Source organism: Prionailurus viverrinus, chromosome D2 (genome assembly GCF_022837055.1).
Source record: "Prionailurus viverrinus isolate Anna chromosome D2, UM_Priviv_1.0, whole genome shotgun sequence".
NCBI classification, from domain to species: Eukaryota; Metazoa; Chordata; class Mammalia; order Carnivora; family Felidae; genus Prionailurus; species Prionailurus viverrinus.
Genome location: NC_062571.1, coordinates 76,387,255 through 76,398,875, shown reverse-complemented (window position 1 = coordinate 76,398,875; position 11,621 = coordinate 76,387,255). Strand labels below are relative to the sequence as shown.

At 57.9% G+C, this 11,621-nt stretch overlaps 1 protein-coding gene across 1 annotated transcript in view; it reads right to left on the bottom strand.

The window, feature by feature from the left end:
• Positions 1-334: 334 nt before the first annotated feature.
• The window catches only part of GRK5 (G protein-coupled receptor kinase 5), a 217,268-nt gene continuing 205,981 nt past the window's right edge, over positions 335-11,621 (bottom strand). Inside the window, exons 13-16 of the mRNA XM_047824946.1 lie at positions 8,684-8,821; positions 7,737-7,874; positions 7,026-7,157; positions 335-4,816 (exon numbers count right to left, since the gene is read on the bottom strand). Of these exons, the coding sequence (XP_047680902.1) occupies positions 4,718-4,816; positions 7,026-7,157; positions 7,737-7,874; positions 8,684-8,821 (507 nt within the window). The 3' untranslated portion in view covers positions 335-4,717. The remainder of the gene's footprint in view (positions 4,817-7,025; positions 7,158-7,736; positions 7,875-8,683; positions 8,822-11,621) is intronic.

Here is an 11,621-nt window from a genome sequence, read left to right as displayed (position 1 = left end):
TTCTCCCTCAGGCCGTGTGTCCCAGGAGGATGGTGGCTTCTGTCTGCCTGGGAGGCTGGCTCAGTGGAGGCTTCTGGAGAACGTCCCAGAGAAAGCCCTGGGGACCCCGAGGGAACAGCCCCCCTGTGACGGGGCCCCCAGTTCAGAGGCTCAGAGCATGCCCTTTCCCCCAGTGGACTCTCCCGCGGTCGGGGGGGTGGGAGGTGGTGTATGTGGGCCAGAGCTTCAGCGGGGCCTGAGCTGTCCGCCTAAGGAGAGGGTTAATCAAGACGCGGTGGCAGCAGATGCTGGCATCTCAGCGGTGACAGCCGTGTGCAGAAAGAAAGAAATACTCTTTTCATTAAGGAATTTATTTCTCTTAAAAAAACAACAGTGGTTTGATCTAGATACAGCAGCACAGTGACATAGGAGACGGAACGGACAAAGATTCAGAACAGAACAAAAGCCGTTATCTTCAGGAATGACCTCCAAAAGGGAACTATTTTCATTCACCATCAAAGTTTAAATTTCCCTGAAAAAAAAAAATAGAAACCTTTGGATGCTAGAAGGATTATTTATTTTAACGCTACCAACAGCCACTAAGCTCTTCTAATCGAGAACATTTGCTTTTGATCTATTACAAAAATGACGTCTTGATGGACTGGGGAACGATAATCTAGATTCTTTGAGGAAGCGTCTTTCCGTCCTGGGGAGAGCTAAGTTTCCAAATGTTTTAACCACCGTCCCCAGCATAAGACCAGCCGAGAACCCTGCCCTGCACCCGGGCAGGCTCTGACCCGCCCCCTCTGGGCTTTGACAGCTGGACGGGTTGGTTGTGAAAGCCCGTGGGGTGGGGTCCGGGGGAAGGGGAAGGGGCCTCGGGGACGAGGCTTCACTGGTCCGTTGTGACAGAAAGCGAGTTCCCTGCTGGTCACGTCTCAGCCCTGTGCCTTCAAAATGCACGGAGGTTTCACACTCCTTCTTCGGAACAAAGGCTGTAAAGTTTAGGAGGTCCTGTGTCAGAGGGTGGGGTTATGAGGCCAGGGGACACCGGGCGAGGTTGCCCTTGGAAGGACGCAGGTGCTCACACGGACGGGGGAGTCCACAGCAGCCCAAGAGGAGAGCTGATGTCACGCGGGTGGCACTTCATCTCGGTGGGCTTCTGCTTGTCTGTGAGGCTCCTGTTTCCTCTGGCAAGGCCTGGACGCCAGGTGCAAGGAGGCGGCTGTGTTCCCTCCGAATTGAGGTCTGGGTCAGTAGCTCAGTCGAGTCCGTGGGAAACTGACACCCTGAACCTTTCGGGAAAGGACAGGGGTGTGGAAGAATGAGGAGCTTCGACAGCGGGCGTGGAGAGCCTGGCTTCTCAGAGGGCATGCCCTCAGCATTGTCGGGACTTGCCAGGCTCAAGGGCAAGCGGCCGCATGCTGCTGTGCCTTCGAGGCCAAGGTGGCATCCACACGAGTCCCCAGAACTCACCACCATTCTTTGCAGCGGTGCATGTCAAGGGTGCAAGCCAAGGTACCCTGCTCTCTTCCACCCAGCCGGCCTCCCTGCTGCCTGCCCCTCGGAGCCCCAGTCTCTAAGAACAGTGCATTTCAGGAAATAAGCCTGGGGCTGCTCCAGACACGGCAACACTTAGCAACGGTGCAAGTGACCTCAAGACCTCATGGCTTAAAAAGTGATGTTCCCGGCCTAGAAAGAGTAGAAAGTGAGTGGTGCGTTTGGGGGGCGGGGGAGGGTGCCGTCCTCTGTGAAGGCAGGGGTCAGGCGTGTGTGTGGTTATGGGCGATATTATGGGAGCCCCCCTGGGGGCTCGATAGACACTTGGTGGTGGTGCTCATGGCGGAGACCACCCCGTCCCACTGGGGGCAGCAGCTTGTCTCCGGAAAAGTAGAAGCAGAGATGCTTCTACGAGGCCCTGCGTCTCACCTCAAAGGCACGAGGTCGGCGAGCGTCCAGTGAGAAAAATGTCATGCTTGGAGAAAGAGAGGCCCTTCTATGCAGAGCTCAAATGCAGTTTAAAAAAAAAATTAAATTCATTCACTGCCCAAATACGCCTCATCCCAGATAAGTGGATGGGTGCGAAAGTGGGTTCCCCCTCCTTAATTTAAAAATGCCTTTTAAAAATGCAGCTACAGAAAAGTCGGAGTAGAAGCTAGGGAGAGGGTGGGGGGCAGGACCTACTTGTTGGACTTGGTGGAAAGGAGGGCTGATTTTCAGGCATTGTTTGAAACGGACTTCCCTTCTCTCACAGGAAACAATGGGCAGTAGGAACAGGATGATCAGGAAGGCGGGTGACTCTGGCCCCACGTCCTATGGGCACTGGGTGGGGACAGGCAGCGAACGAGAAGGAAGACTCCAGTCGTTTTAAGAGTCCCACAAAGGCCTGTGCGTATTGTCTGAGCTCCCACGATGCAGAAACACACAGCGATGGATGTTTTCCCTCTTGTTTCTTGACGATTCTGGTCCTACAAATGGCCAGTGTGGGGCTTTGAGGAATTAAGAGATGGCTTCTCTACACGGGTCACCGGGAAGCACTGAGTTGCTGTGAACAGGGCACAAGGAAGGAAGGAGAGTGGGTGCGCGGGCTGGTGATGGTCCCAGGAAGATGACTGTCCTTTCCATTAAGAAAGGAGGGTCAGCAAGATCTTGAGGCTCTTAAAATACTGGCCAGGGGGCTTTCCACTTCCTTGGCAGAAACGGAGTATGGCTGTTTGTACTTGTCTTGTATGCAGCCCAGGAAAGTAACAGAAGCAGCCTCGTGAGGCGAGAGCCGGTCTTGAAGAAAATACTGCGCATTAGAGGACCCGAGGGAAGCCCACCGGTTGCTTCTCTCCCACTTATCGGTCACACGCCCTAAAATGACCCGTCCCGAAGGCAGCCCCTCTCCAGCGGCGTGCTCCAGTTTGGGGGCAAGAGCACGGGCGTGGGGCATGAGGCTGCCGTGCCCCGCCACTGTCTCCTCCCTAAAAGCTCATGCTTCGCACGGCCCGCGTCACCTAAAGAAATCGTTTTGGGTCACATCCAAAGCCCCACTGCAGCCAAGGCTCACGTGCCCTTCCTTGAGGGTGCGTCAGAATGTTCTGGAGAACTTCTTTAGATGCAGATTCTGGGGCCCTGCTTCTAAAGCATCCCATCCCACAGGCTTGGGGTGGAGCCCGGGAATCTGCATGTTGATGGGAGATGCCGATGACAGAAGTGCAGGCTCCACACTGGGCGACATCCTGGCGACTGCCAGGCGGCTGCCGTCAGAAGGAGGAGGCTGGCTCAGCCGCCGGAGACGCAGCCAGGCAGGGGAGCAGGGCTGTCAACCACTCACCCTATTCTGGAGTGGGGTGGGGGGGAGGCGAGGGTGGATTTGCTTCTTGTCACCTTGTGGAGGCAACAGGAGGGGGCCGGTGGCTCCTTGCTGCTGGACGGCTGTGCTCAGAGGGCCTGGACACTGCCTTCAGAAGACCCTGGTCTGGCAAAGCCACCAAGTCCTCCTGAGGGCTATTTGTGCCTGAAGTTTTGAGATGCCCCGTTACATCTTGCCTTTGTCCCACTCCTCCCAGGAAGGGACAGTGGCCTTGAGCCTCTTTGGGTCCCGGCCCTCCCCTAGAGCATCCCATTTGCTTAGAGAGCGAACTCCATCCATGCCGCCTGGGCCGGTGAATCTGTGGGGCCTTGGGAAGCTCTCCAGACCCTGTGGTCCCGTAAACGCTTAAGGAATGTGCCAGGAGTCCCTGGGCAAGCCTCCCTCCCCCTCCAGGGACTCATTCAGGATGATTCCATTGACCCTCACTCCCTGATGCTTCTTGGGCCGTGAGGATTTGGGATAGTTGGGGTTCCATGACTACACCTTATCACCGCTATGCTTCTCTTAAAAATAGAATAAAACAAAAGTCCCCAAAGGCAAGCCTCTTCAAGCATACCGGTTTCAGCAGTCAGAACCTGCTGAGAAAGAAAGAGACCCAGTTCTGCGTACCGGCCACGTTCCAGAAGGAAGAGAAGGCCAAGGCGGAAGCAACACTGGCATCGTGTGCCTCTGAAGGAAAGGTGCACATCTGCCCCGGGTGACCCCGGAGACCCCACAGAGGACATTCTGACTGGGGGGCGAAGTCCCAATTGTGTCTCGAGCACTTAATTCGGATTGTTACCAGCCACAAGCACGGTGACATCAATGTGAGGGAAAGGTCACAGAGATGGATACAACTGATCCTTTAAAGGTGAAATGTGAGTCCTTTTCTACATTTAATAAAGACATTTTCTCATTTGAGGCTCTGGAAGTCTTGGGTCACATTTTTTGTGTTGTAAATCCCCACCCCCACCCCCCCACTCTAAAATGTCTTAAAACACATGGCTTAACAGTGGCTGCACAGAAAATATACACCCTCAAAGTCTGACTTTCATTTAAATACAAATATACAAAATGTAAACTGAGACAATAGAGAAATTTACAAAACTTTTCTTTAAAAATAATAAAGACAAAATTCAGTTCTAGGTATGACGCTATTAAAATACGTGCAAGTCGTCGTATCCAATTGGATTTCTATTGCAATGTTCCACCTCGGCTTGAGGGCCACCTCTGGAGACAGACCTGAGTGGAAATCTCTTTGAGAAACCTGGAGGCTCTGCGTCGAGGGGGTGAGCGGCCTCCGTCCCCGGCTCCTGGAGGGCTCCCCTGTCCGTAAGTTCTGTTTCTAAGGACAAGGGTCTAGGGCTGGTCCCACCGTGGACTCCAAGGCCAGAGTGCTAACTAGCTGCTTCCCGTGGAGTTTGAACTGACGTGGTTTGAATTCATGTGGTGGTTAAAACTGGTCTTGGGGTTGGGTGAACTCTTGGAATTGTTTTGATGCTGGAGGAGAGAGAGAGAGAGAGAGAGATTGAGAGAGAGTCCTAGTGGACAGGAGAGGCCTCTGAATCTGAAAACAGGGCCACCATCAGGGCTTGCTGACCATCTCTTTTTTTCCGCTGCCTTGTACATCACCCCCCCCCCCCGCCCCCACCTGCCGCAGACCCAGGGTCAGAGGCCACCCCTCAAGGCAGGGGGAGGTATGGAATTAAGAAAATCCCAGGCAGGGTTAGGGTTAGGGTTAGGGTTAGGTGGCCCCTCCCAGAACATCTACACGGCTAAGTACCGCAGGCCCAAGGTTAAACTGCCATGGGTTTGAGCCTGACACCTGCCACTTAGCTGAGTGACCTTGGGTGAGTTATTAAATGTCTTGGCTGCCCTGCCTGTAGTGTAGGGGAAGAGTTGCTTCTCCACAGGGCCAGGCTGTGTGCAGAGAGGGCCTGAGCGAGTGCCTGGCCCGAGAACCACAGGCTGCTTGTTTTGGTGCCCCTGGCACCCTCTTGGCATACCCGTGGGTGCGGGTCCCCCACACCTGCAGGGAGGAGGAGAGAGACCCGGGCCATCTGCTTCCCCGGTGGTAGTGCTGGGCGCTGTGCAGAGGGCCGCTGACCTCCACTTCCTTCTTCCCTGCTCTGGGCACTGACCTTTGAGATGGGCACAAAAAGGCTGGGACAGGGGCGGTACAGTGCCACCCAAGTAGCAGGAAGAGTCAGGGCCAGATTTGAACCCCAAGTCGGGGAGTCTCCACAGCAAATGCCTGTCCCAGGACCTGGGGACTCAGCCATGTGGGAGGAGACAGGTTCCTTTCTTTCGGGAACTTCCATTTTCCTTGGTGGAAGCATTTAAAAATTATATTTTTATAGTATATGAACGTGAGTATATTTTGGAACAGGATGTGAAACTCACATGAAGCTTTTAGATAAAACCCCAAACTTGGCATCAGTCTGCATTTTCTCTCCACATGTCTGATCTGTGCTCCCCGCCATTAACCCCAGATCCTTCGCAGGGGCTCACTGGCCTTGTGACTGTGGGCAAGTTCCTTGACCCCCTCAGCCTCAGTTTCCCTACCTGTGAAGTGGGTTAATCGTACACACGCTGGGCTCACATGGCACCAGCATGTCCCAAAGGAAGGATCCCAGTTTGGCTTGCTGATGCATCCCCAGCCCTGAGAAAACAGCCTAGCACACAGTAGGCACTCAATACATATTGGCTGAATGAATGAATGGTTGGACGGAGGCCCGGGCTTTTGTGGAGCTTAATTAGGAGAAGCTCTCAAAAAGCAGCCAGTGCAGAGCTGGTCCATACCAGAATGCCATAAACAGCCACCCCATCCTGTTAGCGGGGTGGGGGTGGGGGAGCCGGGATTCCTGGGGCCTGGGGACCAGAGCTTCACAGCCTCTCCTTCTTCGTCCTCCTGGGAGAGGCACAGCTCCCTTGGGGTGGGGGCCGGGGAGGAGTATAAGTCACAGGAGCCTCCCAGGCTGTGGCATGGGCGCAATGGGGGGCCACGCCTCCTCCAGGGGCCAGGCCAGGAGGGTAGACGAGGGGATGAGGTGGGGGCCTCAGTGGCCTCTCACTCACAGGCCTGTGGGGACACGTCTTCTGTCTGGCCCACACCAGCCCTTAATCCAGGGGCAGGCTCTGAGGAAAAATGCGTCTTCCCAAGGGGCAGAGTGTCCTCTGGCTGCCAGCTGGGGGGCACAGCCGCCATGTATGGGGCCCCAGCCCAGGAGCCACGAGGCTCTGTGGGGACCACCTCTCCCACACCTGTTCTCCCCGTTCTTTGTCACGTTCAGCAGTTACCTGCAGAACTGGAGTCCTTACGATGGCCACATGGGGCAGTTAGCTCTCCGTCAGGGAGGTTGCGCCCCAGAGACACTGGGCAAGGTCTGGAGACGTTTTTGACTTGCACGGCGGGAGTGGGGCGCTCCTGGCGGGGAGACGCCGGGAGGCTGCTGGGTATCCCTCACTGCACACGACGGCCCCCACGACAGAGAATTCACCCAGAATGCCAACGGTGCCGAGGCTGACAAACCCTCGCGAAGGGTGAGCTCTGGGCCGGCCCTGCCCCTTCTACCCAGCCGGTGGGCTTCAGGGGCTGGGACGGGCTACTGGGAGAAGGCCACAGCTCTGGTCTCAGGGAAGTACCTGGGCCCAGGGCGTCCCCGGGGCCAATGCCAGGACAGCCGGCCATGGTGGGGGCATCCCTCACCTGACGCTTGAAGATCCTCTGGAGCAGCCCTTTCTTTGGCGATTCTGGAGGGTGACTCCTATTCAGGTCCGGCGAGAGGGTACCGTTAGGTCCAAACACGTTCAGCTCCTTAAAGCACTCGGTTTCTATCATCTGGGGAAGGGGTGCAAACCACAGGTGGCGTGAGCAGCTGTGTTCGTCATCTTAGGTGGACAGGAGCCCCGGAGGCCGGGCCACCAGCCTGCCCGGAGCCGGCTTCCAACAGGTCCTCCCCCTGCCCTGCATCCTTCAGGGGCCCCGGGCCCAGGCCGCTCCTCGCCTGCCACTGCCTCTCCCCTGCCGGCTGGCCGCAAGGGTGTGCTCATCATCCAGCTACCAAGCCCACACCCCATCCCCCCCTACGCCCCCCCCCCCCCCCCCCCCCGCCAAGCCCAGGCCACCCACCTGCTCCGGGCCCTTCCCCCTGCCAGCGCCCCCTCCCCTGCCCCACCATTTCCAACCCATTGGAAGCAGCACCGACTCCCCCAGCTCATTCCCACCCGTGCGTCCAGCCACAGTCCTGTTTTCCTCCTCTCTCCCAGCCACACTTCCCGAGACAGCCGGCAAAGACGGCCGTGTCCATCTCACCTCCTATTCCTCTTCTGACCCCACGCCAACGGTGCCCTGGGCCAGGCCTGGCGCCCTCGACCCGGCGGCCCCCTTCAGGGTGCATGTGGCCACCGCCCTGCTCACCTCACTCTGCCACGGGATGGGCACGGAGCCCGTGGAGAACTTGGAGTAGAAATCGTCGTCCGTGTGGTCCAGGTTGACGCCCTTCACGGTGGAGAACTGCTCGATGTCTAGCACGTCCTTGCAGTAGACGGCACGGGGCTGCGGGCAGAGGGCTCGGTCACACAGGGTCTCGCCCCAGGCCCGGTGCCCCCAGCCTCAGGTTCTGATGGGGAGCAGGGGGCACCTGGCAGGGGACCGGTGCTGCTCCCTCTCAGATCTGCCAAGGGGCTCCTTCCCGCCATCGGCCTTAGGCCGGCTGCAGGCCTCCCCACTCTCCAGGCTGGGGCCATGGTGGGGAGACTGAACCTGCCCTCTCTGACCTCACGTTCCTCGCCGCCCCTGGGGATCCCCACAGCCCCAGCAGATTTTCTTGTTCCCCAAAGCCCACAGGATCAGGATGATGGAAGTGTTTCCGGGCATCTCTGTCCAAATGAGGGCTGCCCCAGCTGGGGCCTCCAGCCTGTCCCCCACAGAGAGAACTGATGCTGGGGACCCAGGGCCAGAGAGACATATGGCCCAGGGACAACCTCCAGGCACTTCTCTCACTACCGGGCACCCAGGCTCTGCAGCTGGACAGGCCTGGGCTGGGCTCCCAGCTGTGATGCTTAGGAACTCTGGGAAAGTCACATATCCCCTGTTGGCCTCAGTCTTCGCACCTGCAAAGTGGGGACACTAGAAAAACCTATGCCGTGGGGCTGATGTAAGCGCCCACCATGCAGCTGGGCACCGGAACCATGAGCTGTGGCTGTTAGAGCACTAACATCCACTGTTCTCACTTGCCCACTGGCCCTGCCCTCTAGGAGTTCAAGGTCAGTCGGGGTGGCCTCCCAGGGCCCAGTGTGGACATTCACTAAGTTGAAGTCGTGAGTCTGTGCACAGGTGCAGCCTGGGCCGGGGAGGCAACTCACATCTGGAATGAAGGGAGGGTCCAACATCCCGGCTTCTAAGCGCTTGAAGTTCATGTTCCTGAAGAAGGGGTGTCTCTTGACCTCAGCAGCCCCCTCCTCCTGGCAGCCCAGTCTCTGTTTTGCATCTTTGGTGAGCAGCTGTGACAAGAGAGCCGTGAGAGGTCATGGCTGGGTGGGCCTTTCCTCCCGCTGAAGGCCACAGGGTGTTTGGGGCTTCAGGCCCCCATGATCATCTCCTTTCACAGGTGCACCCCGCAGCCTCCCACACGTCCTCCTCCAGCCTCTGCGGGGCCCGAGCCGCCTCCAGATACCCAGTGGACACTGCTTTGGCCTGCTCGGGCCTTGCAGCGTGCTTAGATGCCTGGAGGCTGCAGGAGGGCGGGGGGTCCTGCCTGCCCTCCCCACAGCAGTACACCGACCCTGCGGCACACTGGGCACCACCCATGTCTGTGGCACTGTGTTACTTCTTCTGCTACAGGCAAGCTACAAAGGGCACGGATGGTCTCTGCAGGTCTCACTCATTCGTCTACTCAACGCCCGAGTACCCTGTAGATAGGTATCTAGTTGGCACAAACCTCTGTGCAGAGACCAGCGACGGGCACGGAGTACCTGGCCTCAGCAAGGCCACGTTCAGAGGACCCATCAGGGCAATACAGGTACGACACCATGATGGCAGAGGAACACGACCTGGCTGCCAGCTGGGGGGACGGGGAAGCTTTGCAGGGAAAGGGCATTTGCTACAGGCTTTCCAGGAGTGGAGAGGTGGGGAAGGCATCGGCTGGCAAAAGCGGGTGGTGGAGACCTGAGGGCAGCCTTGGGGAACACCTGTCTTTGAGTCTGGGTGAAGGATGAAGGGGCGGGGGATGGGCCAGGGTGAACTGGCTGGAGAGAATGCTGGTCAGGGTAGAGGAGTGTCCTTCTCAGAAGCCACAGGTGGGGAGGTTCATAGGGCAGGAAGAGGCTGCAGAAGCAGTCAGCCAGGCCAGACGGTAAAGGTATGAACGAGGTGGGGGGGTGGGGGGGGTGGGGCGGCAGGAGAGTGGGGGGCGGAGCTGGGAGGGGGCTGGGAAGGGCAGGCTGTGATGCTGGAGGACTACCAGCTGACCCCCGGGCATCTGTTTGCTCTGAGACCAGAATCAGAGTGGATGGCCTGACCTCAGGCCATTCTCTCTCCAATATGCTGGCACCCTGTGTGTGCTCTCCTCCCATGCACATTTGCAGCTGGCTGTGGGGGCTGGGGTTGCGGTGGTGGGCCAGTGGGCAGGCGGGCCTCCTGAGGTTCATGGTCTAGAGGCGGAGGCTTGCAGGAGCCATTCCCTTCCCATTTCCCTTCAAACAGAGGACTCAAAGGCGGCACCTGGGCAAACACCAGGTCACAGCCTAGAAAAGACTTAAGATGGGGCGCCTGGGTGGCGCAGTCGGTTAAGCGTCCGACTTCAGCCAGGTCACGATCTCGTGGTCCGTGAGTTCGAGCCCCGCGTCGGGCTCTGGGCTGATGGCTCAGAGCCTGGAGCCTGTTTCCGATTCTGTGTCTCCCTCTCTCTCTGCCCCTCCCCCGTTCATGCTCTGTCTCTCTCTGTCCCCAAAAAATAAATAAACGTTGAAAAAAAAAAAAAAAGAAAAGAAAAGACTTAAGCTGTGAGAATCACTATGTCAACCTCTGGTCCACCGATCACCCAGGCATGTTTTGCCCAGTGAGCCGGTGCCTCGGGACTTTAGCTTGTCTTCTCCAGAGGCTTTGCAGTTCCACAAAGGCTCCAGGAATCAGGCTCTGCTGGGCCAGGGCTCCTCCCTGTTCTGAGAAGTCCTAGAGAGGCAAGGCTCCCTGCATAGAGGCTGGTCCTCCCAGCTGTAGACCCCAGAGCCTGCAGGGCCAGCCAGCCAGAAACACGAACAAGGACAATAAAGGCGAGGTGGGCTGGGAGGGCTGTGCCAGGCCGCCCATCAGTTCTCCAGGAGAGTTGGCTTGTGCCCAGGGCCGAAAGTCCAGGTTCTCATGTGAAATCTCTCCTGCTTGAAATCTTGGCAATTAACCTGCCATCCACCTCTTTCTAAAACACCGTGCAGGCTAAACACCCGTCTATGTGCTACCTGATTGCAGCCCTGGTATCAGGTATACACCAGAAGTGAGAGGGAGAGGTGGTGTGAGCTGGGCAAGTGGGGCAGGCAGAGAGGGCTTCCTGAAGGAGGAGAAGAGATGGGCTGGAAGGCTGATTAAGGCTGAGGTGGCTGAAGGGCCAGAGGGAGGGTCCTGTGAGGAGGTCAGGGCCAGTTCTGGAACTCAGCAGGGACCTACAGAGGTGGGGCTGAGGTCTGGGCCTAGGCACCGGACCAGCGGACAGGGCACTGACATGTATGAACTTTCTGGACCCCAGGGGGCAGTGGAGAGGGTCTTGTGGCACCAGGGTGGAATCAGGGAAGGAACAGGCGGCCAGGGACCAGCCTCCCTGCAGTCTGTGGAGTGGCCTTCTTGGGCAGGCAGGGCTGGAGCTGCCAGGGTCTAGAAACAGTCCAGTGTGCCCCAAGCCTTCATGGTTTCCTCACAGACAGGCCCTGCTGTGTCCTGAGCTGGCACCTCTTGGAGGCGACAGGGCCAGCCTGACTGCCAGACCGGACAGGCTGTGGGGAGGGGTGGCCAGGAAGCCCAAGGCCAGAATCCCATGACCCTATGGTCATTTTTAAGAAGATGAAGCAAGACCAGAGGGCTTTGTCAGTTCTTCCAGCAGAGAAAGATGAGGGGACACTGGCTCGACCTTTGAAAGCCATTGGCCAAGGTCCACTCAGAGTCCCAGGCTCAGCCACCGCCTTTCCTGAAGTAGCCACCAGGGGGCAGCAGAGGGCCAGCAGTGCCCCTAGTCCTGGTGCCCGGACAGGCACCCAGACAGCGGGCCGGAGCCTCTCTGCCTCTCCGTCCTCCCAGCATGTCCTGTGTCTTGCT